The sequence below is a fragment of the Amblyraja radiata genome, chromosome 3, assembly GCF_010909765.2.
Source record: "Amblyraja radiata isolate CabotCenter1 chromosome 3, sAmbRad1.1.pri, whole genome shotgun sequence".
Lineage (NCBI taxonomy): Eukaryota > Metazoa > Chordata > Chondrichthyes > Rajiformes > Rajidae > Amblyraja > Amblyraja radiata.
Window position 1 is genome coordinate 16,223,856 of NC_045958.1, and position 23,476 is coordinate 16,247,331.

Sequence of the window (23,476 nt, forward strand, 5' to 3'; positions counted from 1 at the left end):
ATCCTTCTAGGCTCCAGTGTATACAAACCCAGTTGCTCCATTCTTTCAACATATTACAGTCCTGCCATCCCGGGAATTAACCTCGTGAACCAACGCTGCACTCCCTCAATAGTGAGAATGTCCTTTCTCAAATTTGGAGACCAAAACTGCACACATTACTCCAGGTGTGGTCTCACTAGGGGCCCTGTACAATGGTAGAAGGACCTCTTTGCCCATATACTCAACTCCTCTTGTAATGAAGACCATGCCATTAGCTTTCTTCTCTGCCTGCTCTACCTGCATGCTTACTTTCAGTGACTGCTGAACACCCAGATCTCGTTGTACTTCCCCTTTTCCTACCTTAACACCATTCAGATAATAATCTGCCTTCCTGTTCCTGCCACCAAAGTGGATAACCTCTCATTTAACCACATTAAACTGCACCTGCCATGCATCTGCCCACTCACCCAACCTGTGCAAATCCCCCTGCATCCTCAAAGCATCGTCCTCACAGTTCACACTGCCACCCAGCTTTGAGTCGTCTGCAAATATTCTAATGTTACTCTTAATCCCTTCATCTAAATCATTAATGTATATTTTAAATAGCTGCGGTCCCAGCACCGAGCCTTGCGGTACCCCACTAGTCACTGCCTGCCTGCCCCACTACCCCACTAGTCACTAGTCACTGCCTGCCATTCTGAAAGGGATTTGGATTTCCCCAGCAATTTTGTGTACCTTCGATATTCCAGCATCTGCAGTTCCCTTTTGAACACTTTGTCTACTCCACTGCGATATCTCCTCAAGGTATGCCTACTTTGAAGAAGTTCTCCTCTCTCTGGAGACAGTTTCACAACCTCCACTCTAACTGCACACCCTCTGTGACCCCCCCTGCCCTCCAACTGTACGACAGAACTCCCGGTGGCTCAGCACTTCAACTCTCCCTCCCATTCCCAATCCGACCTCTCTGTCCTGGGTCTCCTCCATTGCCAGAGTGAGCAACAGCGGAAATTGGAGGAACAGCACCTCATATTCCGTCTGGGGACCTTGCGTCCTTATGGCATTAACATTGAATTCTCCCAATTTTGCTAGCCCTTGCTGTCTCCTCCCCTTCCTTAACCCTCTAGCTGTCTCCTCCCACCCTCCCATCCGCCCGCCCTCGGGCTCCTCCCCCTCCTCCCCTTTTCCTTCTTTCTCCCACCCCCCCATCAGTCTGAAGAAGGGTTTCGGCCCGAAACGTCGCCTATTTCCTTCGCTCCATAGATGCTGCTGCACCCGCTGAGTTTCTCCAGCAATTTTGTGTACCTTCGATATTCCAGCATCTGCAGTTCCCTTTTGAACACTGTTTATCTCTACTCTTTGTTTCCTGCCAGCCAACCAATTTTCTATCCATGTCAGCATTCTACCCCCAATATCATGGATTTGATCTAAAAAAGAAAGAGGAATGGAAATGTAAATAGCAGTCTTTGAATCTCATAGTGTTAATTAGTTTTTGGAATGTAATTACTATTGTAATGCAGTCAGTACAGAAGCCAATTGCACCTAATAAATGTCCATGAACTGAAGTGTAATGGCCAGGTAATCTGTTTTATTATAGAATATTATGGAATATATATTACCCAATGCACTAAATGACATTCTCTTGCTCATTTTTGAATTAGTTGCGAAGTAGGCCACCACTTTCATAACTCTTGCCAGTGGTATCTTGATGTATCAGCTGGGGTTATGTTGTGAGTTCTCTGGGAGAAAGATTTGAACCACAATTTTCGAACTAGGAGGCAATCACTATGAATATCATACTTCCTTAAGTATACCAGTGAGTCACACAGAACATACTTGTAAAGAGCTCAAACTCACACGGGTTAAAACACAAGCATCTTTATTGTTCAGTTCATCAACCACACAGCAGGTCATCAAACGTTCACACTGCTACTCAGACTGATAGACAGTGGGCAGGATCTTACACAATGAATGCTACAATTAGGTGGGGTTATAATTACTAAGCATTCTAATTGGCTAACATGCTATAGCCAATGCTACATCTCTTCTTCTATAAATGAAAAGTAGATACAGGGTTATCACTACGATGAGTAAATAAATTGTTAAATGCAAAATGCCACATCTACGAATAATGAGGTTAAACGTAGTCGCCGTATCTAACAGGCGGCTTGCTAACCCGCCCGGTCCGCGTACGGTAGGGAGCTGCCTCATCAACTTTTCCTCCGAAAAGTTAAGGGCACGTTTGGGGGAGCCGATAGGGCTCTGGGGAGACCGTCGCGGGGGTACCGGTGAACCAGGTACGGGGGGGGGGGGGGGGTTGGGGGCGTAGACCAATGCGGGGAGTGGTGGGGGGGGTGGCAGCTGCAGGCACTGGAACGACTGGAACAGCAATCACTTAAAGTTCAGTGGAGGGGCGTCAGGACTCTGGAGCGCCGGACGTCGTTCCTTCACTGGAAGGATGTGTTGACGGTTGCGTCTGTAGATGGTGCCGCCGACATCGACAAGGTAGGATCGTGGCTCTTTTGCGGGGCCATGGAGGAACCCCAGTTTGGTATGTCCTTTGATTGTCTGTAAACCAACCACTTGGCCTTGGATTTGTGGCTTCAGTGGCTTGCTGGTCTTGTCGTAGGCACGTTTCTGCGCGTCTCGATTGGATTGTACGCGTGTTTGAATTACAGCAGGGCAGAGAAATTTAGGCTTTAAGTGATCTTGAGTCACGGGCAGTGGGGGTCTTGTTCGCTGGGACATTAGTCGTTGAGCTGGAGAGCCTAAAACACCGTCTCTGGCAACATTTCTCAGGTTCAACAGGCCTAGGTAGACATCAGATTTATCCAGGGAAAAGCATTCCATAAGTTGTTTAGCGCTGCGAACAGCGCGTTCGGCAAGCCCGTTGGACTGTGGGTACTCTGGGCTGCTGGTGACATGTTTAAAGTTCCAGCGCTTGGCAAAGTCTTTGAACTTTTGGCTGGAGAATTGCAGTCTGAAGGTGGGTTGGAATGCCATGTACGGCGAAGTGCTCCTGGAGTTTCTGGATGACTATTTCCGAGGAGATGGTTGGTGGAAAATCAATTTAGAACCAACTCGAGTACGAGTCCACCAAAACGAGATGGTGCTTCCCGTGCCAGTCGAAGATATCGGCGGCCACGGACGACCATGGTAGGGAGGGAGCAGGTTGGGACAGCAGCGGTTGGTTTTGCTGGTGTGGCGCTTGCCTGTTGCAGATCGCGCATGACTCCGTTTTTTCCCGAATGTACTTGGTCATTCCGGGCCAGTAAATCATTTATTTGGCGCGTTGTAGGGTGGCCTCAACGCCTGGGTGGCCACCGTGGATCTCCTCGTAGTGCTCCTTACGCAGAGAGGGGAGGAATGACCGTCTTGTGAGCCTTTACGATCACTCCGCCCTGTAGGACAAGTTCATCACGTACCAGGATGTAGGGTTTTAGTTCAATGGGAGTGTTGGATTGTTTGTTCGGCCAGCCGCCTTTAATGATTGAAGTTAGCAGCTGGGAGGTTTTATCCATGGCAGTGTGTTCGGCGAGGCGGCGCAGGCAGTCAGTTGGTACGAAGGAAACCTTTAGAACGGAGAATTCCTTGCGTTCACAAGGATGTTGTTCGCTGGTGGCGCGTTCTGCCCGGGATCGAGTGTCTGCGATGTGCATGTCTTTACCTTTTTTGTAGACAATGCGGAAGTCGAACCGTTGAAGCTGCATCACCATGCGTTGAAGCCTTGCTGGGGCAGCGTGGATAGGCTTGCTCAGGATTGTGACCAACGGTTGGTGATCAGTTTTTACCGTGAAGGTTTTGCCAAAAATGAAGTCTTTGAATTTGGAGCAGGAAAAAACCACGGCAAGCTGCTTTTTTTCTATCTGGGCATAGCTCTGTTCGGTATTCGTTAGGGTTCTTGAAGCGTAGGTTACCGGCAAAACATCGCCGTTGAAAGAGGTCTGCAAACATGCAGCGCCTAGTCCATACTGGGATGTGTTGCAGGTGATTGTAACTGGCCGGTTGAGGTTAAAGTAAGACAGAGTGGGTGCACTAGCGAGCTGTAGTTTTAAAGTCTCAAAAGCTCGCTGGTGGTTTGGGTACCAGGACCAGGTGTTGTCCTTGTGGGCTAGTTGACGCAGGGGGCTGATAGTTCGCTGAGATTGGGGATAAACTTTCCCAGTTAGTTGACCATGCCTAGAAATCGTTGTAGGCTGGTGACGTCAGTTGGCACCGGCAGCTCGTTGATTGCTGCAGTCTTCAGCGGATCGGGTTTTAGCCCATTGTTAGTGAACATGTGACCTACGTAAATGACTTCGGGAACCCTGATCTTGCATTTAAGTGGGTTCGGATTTACGTTGATGTCTCTGGCACGGTCCAGTACTTTACGTAGGTTTGCATCGTGCTCGGTAGCATCGCGGCCATTAACCAGAATGTTGTCAACTATGATGGCACAGGGGAATTCTGCAAACAGTTGGTCCATTGCACGCTGGAAGACTTCGCTGGCAGAGTTGATGCCAAAAGGCATTATTTGGAATCAGTAACGTTCGAACAGGGTGGCGAATGTTGTTAATGCCAATGAGGCACGGTCTAACGGGATTTGCCAGAATGTGTTTTGGGCATCCAAGACTGAGAAAACCGTTGCGTTACTGATTTGTGCTGTGACGTCTTTGATAGTCCTCATAGGATAGTGTTGGCGTTTGATTGCTGTGTTCAAATCTTTAGGATTGATACAGATGCGTAACTCCTTCTCGTCTTTCTTTGTGGTGACAACCATGGTGGAAACCCAATCAGAGGGCTTGCTGACTTCGGCGAGGACTCCAATGGAGATCATACGTTTAAGTTCATCGTGTATTTGCTCATGTGTACCATGCGGGACGCGGTGAGGGGCACGTAGGATTGGGGTGACTGTATAGTCGACAACGATCTTGTAGTTTACCGAGTTGGTTGTCAAACAAACCTTTGTAGTTGGATAGCATCTGTTTGGGTGGTCCCTCTGTCAAACAGAGTTTGTGAACAGCACGCCCGAAATAGACCAAACCCAGGTCATGGCACGCATCAATGCCTAGCAGGGTTTCAGAACTTGGCTGAACGATGTAAAATAGCAAGTCCTTGGTCTGTTCATTGATGGTACATTTGAAGTAGGTTTTGCCCAGTGGGTGAAGAATTTCCCCTCCGTAAGCATGTAAAGTGGAGGAGTCTTTACTCATGCGCTCAGTGGTTCTTATCTTGTTGAACACTTTGAGTGACATGACGTTCACGCGGGCACCGGTATCGACCTTGGCGATCAGCGGTTTGTTATTGACTATCATGGTCACAGCAGGATCGAGTTCTGCATGAGTGCAGGAGACAGCCCTGTGCAGTCGTCAATGTAGCGGAGAAAGAGTTGGGAGATGTGGCTAGTGTACGCCGGAAACAAGCGCTGTTCGGCCATCAAAAAGGCAGGCATAGCTGGGGACGATGCGAGTGCCCATTGGAGCACTTTGATGGAGACTTTGACTAAAGATGAAGGTCTGCCTGGGAAACTGGTAGGAATTGACACACGTCTGAATTGACATCAGGTGAATTTACTTCAATATCAGTCTTTGTGGGCTGAATAAGACAAATGGCTGCAACAAAGATCTTTTTATTTTTAATACATTTCAATAAGCAGTTCTTTTAGGATTATCTTAAGGTGTCCAGTAATAACAAGACAAAAAACAGTGTTTGTTTTTGTCACAATGTTCATAATTCTGGTAAAAGAAACATCTTTACTCAGTGAGCTACGAGCCATGAAGAATTGATTCTTGATCTTATCTGTAGCATTGCTCATGATGTTGGATTGACCTGCTAACAATCATTGTAGCATTGACTTCTGTGTCTCAAATGGTTACTTGTGTCAAATTGCAGTTTCAGTCATATTTGACAAACTAATCACAGACATGGGGTGGCACAGTGGAACAGCAGTAGAGTTGCTGCATTATAGCGCCAAGGACCTGGGTTTGGTCCTGACTATGGGTGCTGTCTGCACAGAGTTTGCACGTTCTCCCTGTGACTGCATGGGTTTTCTCTGGGTGCTCCGGTTTCCTTCCAAAGATGTGCAGGTTTCTAGGTTAATTGGCTTCGGTAAAATTGTGTAGGATAGAACTGGTGTGCGCATGATCATTGGTTAGCACAGACTCGATGGGTCGAAGGGCCTGGTTCCACGCTGTATCTCTAAACTAAATTAAACTAAACTACATGTATGTTTATTAACCTGAAGAAAAAAATTGTGAACCTTGTTCGGGTCACTAAAAGTTAGCAAACTATAATGTGTGTCATACTGAGTTCAGTACTAAACATGGTGTCTTCTGAGTCAGCGGGACTCACTTGGGAGCACATAACCTAGGTCGATGAATGATGATTGATCTACAACAGTTCTGGTAAAGGATGATTGAACTGAAAAATTAATGCTGTTTCTGGCATTTTCATTTATGTTTCAGATTTCCAGCATCTGTTTTCCTTTTGCTTTTCAACATATGCTGACATTGCATTAGTGAAATGAGAGAGTGCAGTACGGTGTGGAAGTGCCATTTTTAGCAAAGACATTTTAAAACTTTTATTCCGTAGCCTTGGTTTGGTGCCTTGCCGTTATTCCAACTGAATAGTTTACAGGCTCATTTATTTTGTTGCTGTTTGTGGAGTGTTGCTCCATATAAATTATGTTCCTTTTTTCAATATTCATCATGACAGTGACTATACTTATTTAATATTTCCAACATTGCAGTACTTTCAAACACAGACACTCCCTGACTTACGTTAACAACTCAGTGACACAAAATGACACAAAGTGCTGGAGTAACTCAGCCGGTCAGGCGGCATCTCAGGAAAACTTTGATAGGTGGCATTTTGTGTTGATTGTGCTGAATTATTCCAGCACTTTGTGTCATTTTGTGTATTAACCAGCACCTGCAGTTCTTTCGTTCATGCTTAGTTTTAAGGTGATTGCAACTTGCATAAAATCTGACTTGCGTAAGGGTTTACAGAACGTAACCGTTATGTAAGTCGGGGAAAGTCTGTATGCTGAAATTGAGATAGATTGAAGTAGGTCCAATACAAAGCAAATTTTTATTTCTTGGTTCTGCTATGTTCAGATGTAAATAACTTTAGAATGCAGATGTCCTTGATAATTGAAAAGTTTTTCAATAATGTTTGGTTACGGAACAATTTTAAGGAGTCGGGTAATAAACTTTGTACAGTTTAAAATGATAAAGTTAACAAGTGAATAAATAACTACTGATTGTTATTACCAATAATTGAATCAAATGTAGAAAAAAAGGAAAAATATACAGCTTGCACAAGAAGCGTCATGACATGCTTTTACTGTTTTAATTATTCACGTATTTACTCACCAATATTGTTCAGTTGGAAAATACTGCATTCAACCCTGCTTAAGTCATGATGTATCAAAGATAATCGCCGGATTAAATTTATTTCAACTTCATTTTACAGTTGACTTTAAACCTCATGCAAACATGGACACAGCTCATCACATGTTATTGTTTGGATGCAGATTGCCAGCCACAAATGAGGATTACTGGTAATAACTTTAGCTTGTATTTTCAGCATAAATATTATTTAATGAACGTGCATAATTGATGAATCATTGCCTAACACAAAATGTATATTGTCATCATCCAGGATGGGTACAATCCCATTGAAATAATTGTTTCTCATTGATATTGTGCATGTATTTTCTGCTAACCATTAGCAAACTTAGTCTAAGATATATGAGAGAATCTGTTAAATCTGATCATACTATAAATGCTGGAATGAAACACGGGTCAATTTAGAAATGTCAACTGAAATTCCCTGGTTTAGTTTATAGGCTGATTATTTTCTATTTGAAATTGCACAGTTACCAACCCAGTCACATGTTTAATTTGTGGCTCATTCTAGACATGACAGAAACAGTTATTGCAAATTTGATGTCAAAGGAAACAATCTTCATGTTGTTCCAAAATCATTCTAAAGTCTGACAATGTTCAACTGCATTTTAAGAAGATACATTAATTATTGTCTTCCCCGCACATTGACAATAATTTCCCTGCCAACATTCACATTAGGATATAGAGACTTCTTTGAGCTTTTATTTCAATGTAATAATTACGCAGTCGTATATGTGCTTTTTCATTGATTTGCAGCAGCTCAAATCTTTTCCCACAATATGGGAAAAGCTTATCCTTTGCACTTTAAGTGTACAGAATTTCTGGGATGCAGTGAAAGACTTTCACAACTGTAATTAATGCATCCGGGCAAATCAGAACAGTGAGAATTTTCAAGATGTTTCAATGAAAAGACAGCTTTATTGTTGAAGGCAGTGTTAGTAAAAGTAGCCAGGTTGGTAAAACTCTTGAAAATGCACTATGAGGGAGAAGGAGTGGAGACAGCTTTTAAGAAGCCAGACATAGAAACATAGAAACTAGGTGCAGGAGTAGGCCATTCGGCCCTTCGAGCCTGCACCGCCATTCAATATGATCATGGCTGATCATCCAACTCAGTATCCCGTACCTGCCTTCTCTCCATACCCTCTGATCCCCTTAGCCACAAGGGCCACATCTAACTCCCTCTTAAATATAGCCAATGAACTGGCCTCGACTACCCTCTGTGGCAGAGAGTTCCAGAGATTCACCACTCTCTGTGTGAAAAAAGTTCTTCTCATCTCGGTTTTAAAGGATTTCCCCCTTATCCTTAAGCTGTGACCCCTTGTCCTGGACTTCCCCAACATCGGGAGCAATCTTCCTGCATCTAGCCTAGACAACTTTTAAGAAACCAGAGATACACGGCCGCGATCTCGTATTTCAATTTAACATTATCGGTCGGTTATCCTTGGTTCTGAAAACTACTGGTTATGTTTTTTTTCCCAATGAGCCAATGAAATTCACCGGTCAGCACTGGCTACAACCTACAAGAACCTTTGACCTCCTGGTAACCCACTAGGACCTCCTGGCGACCCACCTACAGCACGAGAATTCTCGCTACTCTTCATGGCGGCTTCATTCTAGTCGGCGCTAATTTTTCACCATGTTAAAAAATTTGCGGCGACCATAATGAGGCCGCGACTGGTTCCCAGAATGCGGGAATTCCTTACGACCTTGAAGGCGACTCCCCGGCAACCACCCGCGAACATGTGCCGACCATGTGGCGACTGCATAGTCGCCTAAGTGGGACAGGCCCATTAGTTTTCTCTTACGTTTCATTAAAGATGCTATTTTATGCAGTCATAGTAAATGACAGAACAAAGAGAGGGCAAAATAGTAGCAATATATCCCTGATAAGGTTTATTTGCTTTCAATGCAATGAGGCTCATTGATTCTCCTAACATTTGCTGAGGGTGACAATTATGCACAATTTGTCTTAACATTACTTAAACACCAGCTTCAAATTTTTGGGAGTTTCCATTTCGGGTGACCTTTTCCTGGGCCCAGTACTTAGATGCAAGGGCAAATCTGAGATTTGGCATATCATTGCATATTCTAACCAACCTCTCCAGGATATACTGTAGAAAGTATCCTGACTGATTGAATCATGGCCTTGTATGGCAATTCCAATACACAGGAAAGCAAGAGACTGCAGAGAATGGTGGACTAAGCCCCGCCCATCTCCAACACAGCCCTCCCACCATTGAAAGGATTTACATGAAACGCTGGCTCATCAAGGATCCCCACCATCCGGGTCATGCTCTTTTCTCGCTGCTAGCAGCAGGCAAGAGGTACAGGTGCCTAATATTCTGAACACATCAGGTTCAGGAATAGTTATTTTCCTTCAACTATCAGATTATTGAACTGACCTGCACACCCTAATCCAATCTGCAACAGAACACAATGGACTTCATCTTGCATTACCATGGACTTGTGGTCAAATTTTCCGCATTGCACTAATGTATTTTTTTTAACAGTCCTCTCTTCCCACTAACGTGGAATTTATGTGTAGTTTACATATAATTTATGCTTTTTGGGTTACATGATTGTAAATGTTAGTGATTCTACTGCAACCAAGATTTTTCTTGTACTTCTATCACATTATTCTTGTGCAAACTTGACTTGACCTAAAAGAAACCCAAAACTCCACTACTAGTACAAGAGAAGCACATTGCATTTTTTTAAAGTCTCAGCCTTAAAACCTTTAAAAAGATATATGCATATTGTCAGGTCACGGCTGAATTGCTCTTTCAATTGCAATTTATTTGTTGTTTTTTTCCCAACATTTGAACCTTACTATAAGTATACTTTTGAGTGGAAAACTGTTTTCTCGCGTAGTTTATGATGAAATACTTTATATTCATGTGTTTTACTCGCCGCATTGGAAGTTAATGTTTGATGACTATAACAAGCTTGTATGGTAGTGAAGTGCCAAATGAACACAAATAATAATTAGACCTGAATCTATTTCTCACTCAAATTAGAAGAAGGCATACTGCTAAAAATAGACACAACATGCTGGAGTAACTCAGCAGGACAGGCAAATACTCCATCCAGCATTTTGTGTCCATCTTCAGTTTAAACCAGCATCTGTAGTTCCTTCCTACACAGGACATACTGCTAGATAGTTTACAGATATATGAGAACAATTGATGTGCCAAAGACTTAATTTGCATTGGTATCCAGCAGTTGCTGAAGAAAACTCAAAGAGCAAAGTATTATGAAAGACTGCTTCACTCAGAGAGTGCTAAGTATAGGAATGCACTGAGCGAGTGGTTGAAGCTGGGTCACTGAGTCCAATTAAAAGGAGTCAAGATGAACACTTGAATTGCTAGGCACAGATGGCTGTGGACCAGGTGCTGGAAGATGGAATTAATATGGAAGGATGCTAACCGGTGGGTGTCAATGAGTTGGGCTGACAGCTGTATGATTCTGACTCTGACTTGGACTGGGGAAAAGGCAGCCTGGTGATGGAAGTCCAGAGAAGGTGGGATTTACAATGTTGTTTTAATCTGAAAGGCAGGTTTACCTTATTTATTATAAGGTGCTACCCTGATTAAAGGTTTACAGCTACATTGTGTCATGGCCCAGAAGATTGTTGTTGAGCTGATTAATACAAAGTGCCTGCCTGTGATTGTTTGCCTGGTTGCTGCCTGCTATTCGCAGGCCAGACCTTGGGGAGTAACAAAGCAATCATTTCTCTGGGGACAGGTGGAGGAGCAGGTTTATGTGATACATGTTGCATGTATTCGATCTTCTTCTTCTTTCAAGTCCATCTTGTTACAAATGTTGACCTAGCTGTCATCATCCGTCCTATAAAGGACGCAAGCTTCTGGCGATTATAAGATGCTACTCAAACTGGATAGCTGATATGATTTTGTTTGGTTTGCATAGCTGCCCAAACTGATTCAAAGTCTGAAACGTCCAAAAGATATTTGATAAAACTGCATAGATTCCCATCAGTTGAACCTGGTAAAAAAAAATCATTATATCTTAGCAATGAGTATGAAATTGATCTTTCGGTCGAAAGCAACTTCAGTATTTACTGGGGCATGTTGAGATTGTGGAAGAACAGGGTTGGTCGTCAGGGAAATTATAATTAGCACTGTGACATTTTAAATTTCCATTAATGGTATGAATTAGAAAATGCAAAACAATAGGTTAAATTTAAAGGTAGCACAAAATAAGCAGGAACAATAGTTCAAAAGTTCAGAAATTTATGAATGTTGGAGATAACTTGCAAGTGGGTAGAAGTATAGAAAATTTAATTCAGTACAGATTAGGATATATATTGCACATAAAATAAACTAATTGAACATTTAAAATAGGTTTAAGATCTTTAGTGGTCTCATCAGGTACGAAAAGATAAAGACATTTACAGAATACCTTTCACATTCTCAGGACGATCTAAGAATAGTTCACATCCATTTAGCTATTTTGAAGAGTATTTAATACATGGTTTAAAATGTGTTTTCAAGTTAAGCAACCATATGATCTGTTTTAGTAGAATTGATTGAAGTATAATTTTCGGCAAGGATATCAGGTGAAATCCTCTCTTGTGTAGCGTGTCTTTAAATAGTTCATGTCCACATGACAGACTGCTGAACTTTTGGTTCAATGTATCCGCTGAATGACAATACCTTGATAGCTATCTATTTTTTATTTCCGAGTTGGAGCATTAATGTAGATGCTTATGTCTTTGAGCCACACATGATATCATGATCTTTTGATTCAGGTGGAACACAAGCTGGTCTGAAAATTAAAATGAGATGCCTGTCCAAATAATACTATGATCAACTGGAATGCTGATCAATAAAGACGTGTGTTTAAAAAGTAATTCTAAAACCTGTAGGGTTCTCCCAGATTATGCAATGCAATGTCTAATTATTGTCATGATATGGAGAGCATCTGAACCCTGGAGTCAATGCAGAATAGAGCCAAGAAATAGGTCAAAATGTAACAAAGAACAACTGCAGATGCTGATTTATACCAAAGATAGACAAAAAATGGTTTTAATAACTAAAAACATTATCAAGGAATTGCAACATTTAAAAGTTCATTTTGGTTGGCATCATAGTCATTATAACTTTGTCAAGAAAATAAGTATTTTTTAGCAATTTACTTAAATGGTGAGAAGAAAAGACACCTTTTAATGAGATGTTTAAGAAGGAACTGCAGATGCTGAAAAATCGAAGGTACACAAAAATGCTGGAGAAACTCAGCGGGTGCAGCAGCATCTATGGCTCCATAGATGCTGCTGCACCCGCTGAGTTTCTCCAGCATTTTTGTGTACCTTTTAATGAGAGGTTGCCATCTGAACAATAGTTGCACATAATGGCAACTTGGCTATTAAAATTACAATTAATTACTCCATTTTATGTTCTTTTTCAGGGACTGTGGCAACAGATATGGAACATGCTTACGTGAAGCTGCAATCATGTATGCATGGGCTAGAAATGCTCCACCTACACAATTACCTGCAGGTATGTCATTTTAAATCTATTGGTTTTAAATGCAGTAGGTAATGCCTTCCAACACTGATTTGCTTCCTACCATTAATCAAGGTTATCTCTAAGATATTGTAGATGGCCTCCCTTTCTGTCCTTTGCATATGGTTCTTTTGGTGGCATATGGGGGGTGTCTTTATCAAATATATAATAACCTCTCTTGATACCCAGCTGTAGGTCTTGAAACTTCTCTTGTTTCTGATTGCACATCTCATTTTCATTATCGGATGAATACACCAAAAAAAGAGCCAAAGTTTATCTATATTACTAAAAGTCTGATCTTGACCGCATTTGGCCCACTGTGCTGCGATTTCCAAGAGAACGTCGCCACCTACGGCCGTCATATTTGGCCACCTCGCTCAGAGCCCCCCTCTGCCTTCCGGGACCAGAGGATTTTTCCCATCGATGAAAAATCAGAAAGATCCCCATTCTGGCTCCCTGTGCACCACCGGATTAACTACAAGATTTTACTGCTGACCCTCAAAGCCCTACACCACCTTGCTCCCCAATACCTCTCTGACCTGCTGCTACCATACACTCCTTCCCGGTCACTTCGTTCCTCCTCAGCTGCAATTTTAACTGTCCCCACATTTAGACTCAGCACCATGGGTGCCAGAGCCTTCAGCTGCTCTGCCCCCACGTCTCTGGAACACTCTCCCACCTCCCATCCGTCACCTGGACACTATCGATCAATTCAAATCACTACTCAAAACACACCTGTTTAGATTAGCATACCCAACATAACTTCCACCATGTTCACCCTGATTTTAATGACTTAAAATGTTTTGTGTATTTTTTTTGTTTTGTTTTTGTTTTTAATCAACTTGATTTTAATATTGATAAATGCATTGTGATTTTATGTCCTGTAAGGTGTCCTTGGGTGTCCAGAAAGGCGCCAGCAAATAAATTGCATTATTATTATTATTATTATTCTCTCTGCTGCCCCCGCTGGCGGCAGGGGGAGGGACTATAAAACCCGGAAGTGTAGCACCTCACTCAGTCTCTGCCAGACCCAGGAAGCGCGAGGGTCACGGCTCTCTGAGCTGCGAGTAACACTGAACGCACGTCTACTCCACGGTGAGTCCCCTCGATGCGGCTGTAAAGTGGCTGCAGCCCAATTGTTTGCCTCGCCTTTTTAAAAAGTTTGTGTTCACAAAATGAATTTTGGTTGTCAGGTGGCTGGAGCCCAATTGTTTGCCTCACCTTTTTAAAAAGTTTGTGTTCACAAAATGAATTTTGGTTGTCGGGTGGCAGCAGCCCAATTGTTTGCCTCGCCTTTTTAACAAGTTTGTGTTCACAAAATGAATTTTGGTTGACCGGTGGCTGCAGCCCAATTGTTTGCCTTGGCTTGGCTTTTAAAATCGTTGCAGTTGGATGCCAGCCCAATAATCCATTTGGCCCACAATGTCTATACTAGCCCTCTGTAAACCAGTACCTTCTGCCCGCAACACTCATACTAGCAACAGACAGCCCCCCCACTGGCGAGCAATATTGGAATTGGTGGAGAGGTGGAATATTGCGTTGGTGACCAGCCCTTCCGTGTGATGCTGGGACCCACCGGGTCCCACTTAGTCTAGCATCTTATAGAGATTATATACGAGTCTTATTTTTTTTTGTCTACCTTCTATATTATTTAGATTTTTGGCATCGACTTTGTGGGCCGATGGTTCTGTCTTGTGTTGTACTGTTCTATTTTCTATGTTCTATATTTTTTATAAACTTTTCATGTTTTTATATTAACTCAAAGCATTTCACAACCAAATTTAAAAGATGTTTTAAAAGATGTAAAAGATATAAAAGACATATTTTAAAAGATGTCCACTGTGAACAAATCAAATGGCAAAATTGTACGTAACTAGACTTTGCTGTCTGCATAAATGCCTTGAAAATGATTTAGTATTGTTAGAAGGTAGGTATTAGCTGGAACACCGCAAGTACAGTCTTCTTCTTAGATGTTGAAATGTTTTTTCTTCATGCCGACAAACAGATATTGGTTCAATGTTTGATCCAAAAGATAGAAATAACTAATTGCTGCATTAAAATAACACCATGGATTATCTGCTCAGTATATATCTTTTGCCTGATAGTGCAGGGGAGAAGATGGAGTGACCGGCGTGAAACTGGTCCTAGATTGTGCTGGTGGCCATGCCTAGGCAGCGTGGTGTAGAGGAATCAGTGGAAGGGAGGTTGGTTTGCGTGTAGGTCTGGACTACATCCACAACTCTGCAATTTCTTGCGGTCTTTGATGGAGTTGTTCCCAAACCATTCTGTGATGTAGATTCAGATTCAAATTTTATTGTCATTGTGCAGTGTACAGTACAGAGACAACGAAATGCAGTTAGCATCTCCCTAGAAGAGCGACATAGAATATGAACAATAAATAAATATATTTACGTGCATACAGTCATAGTAGTGCAATTATTTTTTATTCCTGGTGGAAGGAGTATCCGGGGGGGGGGGGGGGTTGTTTGCAATCACCGAGGTACAGTGTTGAGTAGTGTAACAGCCGCAGGGAAGTAGCTATTCCTGGACCTGCTGGTCCGGCAACGGAGAGACCTGTAGTGCCTCCCGGATGGTAGAAGGGTAAACAGTCTGTGGTTGGGGTGAGAGCAGTCCTTGACGATGCTGAGCGCCCTTCGCAGACATTGCTTGCTTTGGACAGACTCAATGGAGGGGAGTGAGGAACCGGTGATGCGTTGGGCAATTTTCACCACCCTCTGCAGTGCTTTCCGGTCGGAGACAGAGCAGTTGCCATACCATACTGTGATACAGTTGGTAAGGACGCTCTCGATGGTGCAGCGGTAGAAGTTCACCAGAATCTGAGGAGACAGATGGGCCTTCTTTAGTCTCCTCGGGACGAAGAGACGCTGGTGAGCCTTCTTGACCAGAGTTGAGGTATTGTGGGTCCCAGAGAAGTCATCAGAGATGTTGACCCCCAGAAACCTGAAGCTGGAAACACGTTCCACCTCTGTCCCGTTAATGTGAATGGGGGTGTATGTATCCCACTAAAATGCATTATATGGAGCATCTGTAAAAGTTGATGAGGGTTGTTGGGGACATGTCAAACTTCCTGCGCCTTGTTAAGGAAGTAGAGGTATTGGTGTGCTTTCATGACCATAGCTTCGATATGGCTGTTCCAGGACAAATTGCTGGTGATATTTATTCCGAAGAACTTGAAGCTTTCTGCCCCCTCTGATTTGGCACCATCAACGTATACCAGGGTGTGTGCACTGCTTCACTTCATAAAGTCAATCACAATCTTCTTTGCCTTGCTGAAATTAAGGGAGAGGATGTTGTCTTGGCAGCAAGTTACAAAGTTCTCAATCTCCTTCATACACTCCATCTCCTCATTATTTGTTATCTGGCCCACTTCGGTGGTGTACATTGAGTTGCATTGGTATTTGGCTGCACAGTCATGAGTGTATAAGGAATATAGTATGGGGCTGTCAACGCATCGTTGCGGGGTACCAGTGTTGAGGATTATTGTAGAGGATGACTTGTCACCTGTCATCATTGATTGTGGTTTGTTGGTCAGGAAATTGATGATCCTATCAAAGAACCAAGGCTCATACACTTTGAAACACTTTGATCAATTAAACCATTGTTGGTATCCTCGCCTCTGAATACTATAATCTGACAGTCGGCCGAGGAGTACCTTAGCTTTACACAATTTCCAATTAAAAAAAAAAGGTAATGTAATGTAGAACTTTTTTAAGCCACTGTCTGCATTACATTATATATATATACTTAGAGGGATATGAGGCAAACGTGAACAAACAGGACTAGCTTAGATGGGGCATCTTGATTGTCATGGATGAGTTGAGCCAAAAGACTGTTTCCATGATGTATGACTCTATGACTCTATAAAGGAAATTAAGAAGACAAACTAAATAGTGTAAATGTTAGAAATCTAAAATAAAAACAAAATGTGTTGGTCCTACTATCAATGGAGATAAAAACGGAATTAACAGTTCAGATTAAGTTGGGATGTAATGTTAAAATTGTACAAGGCATTGGTGAGGCCAATACTGGAGTATGGGGTACAATTTTGGTCGCCAAATTATAGGAAAGATGCCAACAAAATAGAGAGAGTACATAGGAGATTTACTAGAATGTTGCCTATGTTTCAGCACCTAAGTTACAGAGAAAGGTTGAACAAGTTAGGTCTTTATTCTTTGGAGCGCGGAAGGTTAAGGGGGTACTTGATAGAGGTCTTTAAAATTATGAGAGGGATAGACAGAGTTGACGTGGATAAGCTTTTTCCATTGAGAGTAGGGAAGATTCAAACAAGAGGACATGATTTGAGAATTAAGGGACAGATGTTTAGGGGTAACATGAGGGGGAACTTCTTTACTCAGAGAGTGGTAGCTGTGTGGAATGAGCTTCCAGTGGAAGTGGTGGAGGCAGGTTCGATTTTATCATTTAAAAATAAATTGGATAGGTATATGGACGGGAAAGGAATGGAGGGTTATGGTCTGTGTGCAGGTAGATGGGACTAGGGGAGAATAAGTGTTCGGCACGGACTAGAAAGGCCAAGATGGCCTGTTTCCGTGCTGTAATTGTTATATGGTTATAATAACTACTTGCCAGAACAGTGTTGTGGATGTAGAAAGCTGAATCATTTAAATTATTTTGTAAATCTAATTTTCTGGCCAGCGAATTCTCTAGGTTTCTGCACCTGACTACCTAAAGAAACATGTTCCTTGAGATATATAGGCCTTAACCAGTTCTTCTCTCATGTGTAGAAATGCCTCTGTTAAGGATTCTCCGTGTCAATGAACACAATGAACCAGAGTGTTTTTAGAATGCTCTAGTAGTTTCATTGTCACTGCTACTGATACAGCCTTATAATCTAGCGAAGGCACAATGTGAAGTGATATTGGTAATTTATTGGTAATAAGCTAATTGTGACTTCTTTTTTTTAAATTCTAGATGTTGCATTTAGAGTTGGTGGAAACACAGGTATTAACTACATAGTTCTTCAGGTTCATTATGGAGATGTGACTGCATTTAGAGGTAAGAGATTCCAGTGAATAGAGTAATATTTGTGCCATTCCGACATTGATTTCCTCTTGCAGAAAATATTAAATGTTAAAATGTTAATTCTGTTTCTATCCTCTACCAATGTACCAATACTTTAACACTTCCTTTCAAACGAAAGCATATACATTATTATGGATAGTGTCAAGAATATTTTGAAAAGAACATAGATTATAACACTCATGACCATGCTGTATGCTTCTTGGTCATATTTACTGTTGATGCTTTAAATCTAAAAGGCTCAAAAATGAATACAGTAAACCTCCAATCATCTGTTATCCAATAATTCATAAATCATAATCATCATAATCATATTTTATTAGCCAAGTATGTTTTGCAACATACGAGGAATTTCAGTGGTCATACAGTCATACTAATAAAAAGCAACAGAACATTCAAAATATATTTTAACATGAACATCCACCACAGTGACTTCTCCGCATTCCTCACTGTGATGGAAGGCGAAACAAAGTTCAATCTCTTCCTTCTTTGTCCTCCAGCAGTCGGGGGGCTCTATTCTTCCATTGACGGGATGATCTTACTCCCGTAGACGGCGGTGGGCCTTCCTCGTCGGGGCGATCAAGCTCGTACATCGGTGGAGGGAATCTCAGCTCTCCGTCGCGGGGCGATCTAACGCGGGTCGGGGCTAGTCGAACGTCATACAGCTTTTGGAGCTCCCGACGTCGGTCTCAACCCGAGACTGCCGCTCCTTGATGATAAAGTCCGCAAGCCGCGGTTGGAGCGTTGATCCCAGGCAAGGAATCGGCTCCGATGGTATGTCCACAGCCCCGCGGTGGGGCTCAGTCAGTCCCGAGCAGGGGTCATGGATAGAGCGTTCACGTCGCGGCCCTTTTCCCACCAATCTTTCCACCACCACGCACAAGAAGCGACAAGACAGACACCATTATATGCAGATGCCAAAAAGTTTGTTCAGCTCTGGCTGAACAACATCTAATCTTGTGTGTGGACTCGATAAGAAGAAGTCCTGAGCAAGGCCGCCAGCTCCATGATATTAGGCCACAGAGCGACCGGAGATACGATACGGAAAACAATCGCATCTCTGGCAAGGTAAGAGATTGAAAAGAGATTTCCCCCGACCCCTTCCCCCACCCCCCACATAAAACAAACCAGAGAACATTAACACAATCTTTTTATTTATTTTTATTTTTGTTAGAAGTAAGTACAATAATGTGTTGTACCATATACATATTGACATGTTACATTTTATGTACAACTTCTTATTTTTAATTTAACAATAAAACAGGAGTAAGGAAGAAAAGAGTAGAAAAAGAGAAATTATCATAGAGATTGGTGCGTGAGATAGTAAGGTAGCCCGAAAGAAGAGAGAAGTAAACAAAAGGTACAGAAAATGGAGAGAAAAAAGAGAGAGAAAAGAAGAAATCTATAAAACACACTAAAAATAACAAAAAAAAGGCGAAAAGGACGGACAGACTGTAGGCGAGGCTGCCATCGAAGCGGCACCCGGTGGTTCTGAAATCCTGATGGTTCGGCAACTAGCTCACCAGAATTTCCCTTATGGTCCGTTCATAACGATATGATGATCAAGAAAGAGCATTGACATTTTTACCTTTTGAGAAGATTCAAAGGAGCAAAATAAGCTAAGGATCAAAGTAAAAAAAAATCAGAAGGGCAAAAAGAGGCCGGGAGATAGCTCTGGCAGATTGAATTAAGGACAATCCTAAGAGATTTTATAAATACATAAGGGGAAAAAGGGTAACTAGAGAGAGAGTGGGACCCCTCAAGAATCAAAGGGTCACCTATATGTGGAGCCACAGGAGATGTGCAAGGCACTCAATGAGTATTTCTCCTCTGTATTCTCCTCTCCTTTGCATCTTTAAATGCAGGAGAGGTGCCGGAAGACTGGAGGGTGACAAATGTTATGCCTCTGTTCAAGAAGGGCTGCAAGGAAAACTATAGGCCAGTGAATTTTACATTTGTAATCAGAAAGTTACTAGAGGCTATTCTGAGGGATAGGATTTACAGGCATTTAGATGGCCATGGCTGATTAGGGATAGTCAGCATGGTTTTCTACGTGGGAGGCTGTGTCTGACAAATCTACCTGCGGCTTCAAGGAACCATGCACATGCACTCCTAGATCACTCTGCTCTACAATACTCCCCAGAGGCTTACCATTCACTGTGTAGATCCTGCCTTTGTTATACGTCCCAAAATGCAATACCTCACATGTTGGTTGATGGAATTTAATACAGAGAAATGTGAGGTGTTGCATTTTGGGAAATCTAACATGGGCAGGACTTACACAGTGAATGTTAGGGATCTGGGGAGTGTTGTAGAGTAGAGGGATCTGGGAGGGCAGGTTCATGGTTCCTTGAAGTCGCAGGTAGATAGGGTGGTCAAAAAGGCTTTTGGCACATTGGCCTTCATCAGTCAGAGTATTGAGTATTGAAGTTGGGAGGTCATGTTGCAGTTGTATAAGATGTTGGTGAAGCCGCATTTAGAATATTGTGTTCAGTTCTGGGCACCATGTTATAGGAAAGATGCTATCAAGCTGGAAAAGGAACAGAGAAGATTTTTGAGAATGTTGCCAGGACTAGAAGATCTGAGCTATGGATTGAGTAGGCTGGGACTCTATTGGAGTGCAGGAGGATTGTGGGTGATCTTATAGAGGTGAAGGAATAGATCGTGTAGATGCACTGAGTCTTGCCTAGAGTAGGTGAATCAAGGACCAGAGGACATTGGTTTAAGGTGAGGGGGAAAAGGTTTAATAGGAACTTTTTCACACAAAGGGTGGTGGGTGTATGGAACAAGCTGCCAGAGAAGGTAGTAAAGGCTGGAACTATCCCAACATTTAAGAAACAGATAGGTACATGGATAGGACAGGTTTGGAGGGATATGGACCAAATGCGAGCAGGTGGGACTAGTGTAGCTAGGACATGTTGGCCGGTATGGGCAAGTTGGGCTGAAAAGCCTGTTCCCACGCTGTATCACTCTATGACTCTATTTGGCATTTCCATGAGGATTCTCTTGAACTTCTCCTGATACACTATGGAGAGTATTCTGATGGAGTGCATCAGAGTCTTGCATGGCAACTGCTTTGCTCTTGACTGTCTGAATCTGCAGAGAGTGGTGAACACAGCTCAGGTTCATCGCTTCATCCAATCCAGTCTATCTTCATAATGCATCGCATCAGGAAGGCTGGAATTATTGTCAAGGATGCCTACCACCCTGGCCATTCCCTTTTCTCTCCTCCAACTTCTGGGGAGAAGATACAGGAACTTGAAAGATTGGATGGCTATACTCAAGAACAGCTTGTGTCACACTTTTTTCTGCACTAATTCAGGCTGCACTGCAACCTCGCACCACTCTGCTGTTTTGCATTCATTGTATTTATTTTTATACTTATTGATGCTGTCGCATACTCTCTGCTTTGTGTACTTCAGTGAACCGGGAATCTTATTACACCCTGGTGCATATGACAGTAAACTATTCTGGTCTTATCTGATCCAGAAAAATCAGATAGTTGAGCACAACCAAAGTCGAAACCATTCCGTGAATATTAGAGCAATATTAGTGTCCAGTCTTCGAACTGTTAGCCTGTTTTTGACAAACCAAGATCAAAAGATCAATTATTATATTCATTTAAAAAAAAATCAGTTTTCAATTAACATCAGATTGTGACTTTTCATCACAGGATATCTTGACCCAAAATCTATTAACTTGCAGTATTTATCACATCTGTGATCAAGTTTGTAGGATATCCTGATTGCATTGTATGAAATACTTTCAAACTATAAATCACATTGGTAATTAATCAAACGTGTTAAAAAAAAATGTAATGTTCTTGAGCTTTATCTATTTTCTTGACAATCCAATCTAAGCGTCCTAAATTAATGGAACTTTTTCCAGTTCTGCTTGTGTTGACTTCAAATTTGTCAAGTTGAAAGTATGATGCATTTTGTAAAAACGTTACATCATAAATACAATTTATTCTAATTGGAATTGGCAAATTCCAACTATCCCCAACATTTAAGAAACAGTTAGATAGGTACATGGATAGGACAGGTTTGGAGGGATATAGATTTGGATTTCTAAATTCTCACTTTGCAGTGATGCTTTATTCTGTTGAAAAAGTTATTGAACAGTGATGAGTAATAATAATAATGGATGGGATTTATATAGCGCCTTTCTAATACTCAAGGCGCTTTACATCGCATTATTCATTCACTCCTCAGTCACACTCGGTGGTGGTAAGCTACTTCTGTAGCCACAGCTGCCCTGGGGCAGACTGACGGAAGCGTGGCTGCCAATCTGCGCCTATGGCCCCTCCGACCACCCCAGTAGACTGAATATTTCAGTTTTATATCCATTTTAGCCAAGGCTGAGAAATCAAAAGCAAACTTTTTTTCAGGTTTGGGCCATAGAAGGCTGTGGAGGCCAGGTCAATTGATATATTTAAGGTGGAGATTGATAATTGTTCGATTAGGTACGGTGTCTGGGGTTATGGGAAGAAGGCAGGACAATGGGGTTGAGAGGGAAAGATAGATCATTGAATGGCAGAATGGATGATGGGCTGAATGGCCTAATTCTGCTCCTAGAACATGAAGTCCATGCCAATTCACATCAGTCACCACATATAGTGTCTGAGACACCTCTTTAATCTGTTACAGATTTTACTTCTAATGGTTTAATATTGTAACGACCTTAGAATACAATTTTAACTTGTTTAAGCTTTAAATACTTACTTTTTCTTTTAGATAACCACAAAGATTGCTCAGGTGTAACTTTACAGATGACGTTTCTTAAGTAAGTATCCAGAGTTTGTAATATCTGTATTGTTACTATTACATAGCAAACTTTGAATTGCTCTCAATAAATCAAAAATCTGGGTTCCTGGGTTAAACATAAATAAAAAATTATGGTGATAAAAGTTTCTCTTTGAGTAACAGATAATGCGTTTCTTTGTCATTTTTACACTGCTCCATTTTGATAACTTCTCTGGGCAGGGAATCAGCTAGCACATGCATCTTGATGACATTCAGTTTTATCACACGACACTTACTACAGTTTCACCATTATTTTGTTTGCAGTCAGATAATAAAGCTTAAATAAGTGGCAATTCCTTCCAGCTGAACTGTCGATGAACTAAAGTTACCCTAGTGGTCCTTGTATAATATCCACCGAAAAATAATATGAAGCTGACATTCCTGAAAGAATCAGGAAATAGAGCTAAATGTAATGCATATTTAGATAAGGAAGTTAAGTATATTGCAGATGTTTTAATTATCTTCCAAAGCAAGTCTTAATTCATGAATGAAAATAATAAATCTGCTGATGCTGGAAAACTAAAATGTAAAAAAAACCGACGAAAAATATTTAGCAGGTCAGGCAGCATAGATGGAAAGAGAAACCGGATTGACTTTCAGGTCGTCAAAACCGAGAAAAAGAAAACAATTCCGTTTTCATTTGCAGAGAGGATTGGAGAAGGATGGATAGAATAAAAGGAATTTCTCTGGTAAGGAGAAGCCAGTGTTGCTATGGTGGTAAGTTGTT

At 42.0% G+C, this 23,476-nt stretch overlaps 1 protein-coding gene across 5 annotated transcripts in view; it reads left to right on the forward strand.

The window, feature by feature from the left end:
• Positions 1-23,476, forward strand: part of pam (peptidylglycine alpha-amidating monooxygenase) — a 205,006-nt gene that overhangs the window by 97,477 nt on the left and 84,053 nt on the right. For all 5 annotated transcript variants that reach the window (XM_033017373.1, XM_033017370.1, XM_033017369.1 and 2 more), the window contains exons 5-8: positions 7,429-7,516; positions 12,789-12,880; positions 17,837-17,920; positions 22,681-22,729. In XM_033017373.1, coding sequence (XP_032873264.1) covers positions 7,429-7,516; positions 12,789-12,880; positions 17,837-17,920; positions 22,681-22,729 — 313 coding nt within the window. The remainder of the gene's footprint in view (positions 1-7,428; positions 7,517-12,788; positions 12,881-17,836; positions 17,921-22,680; positions 22,730-23,476) is intronic.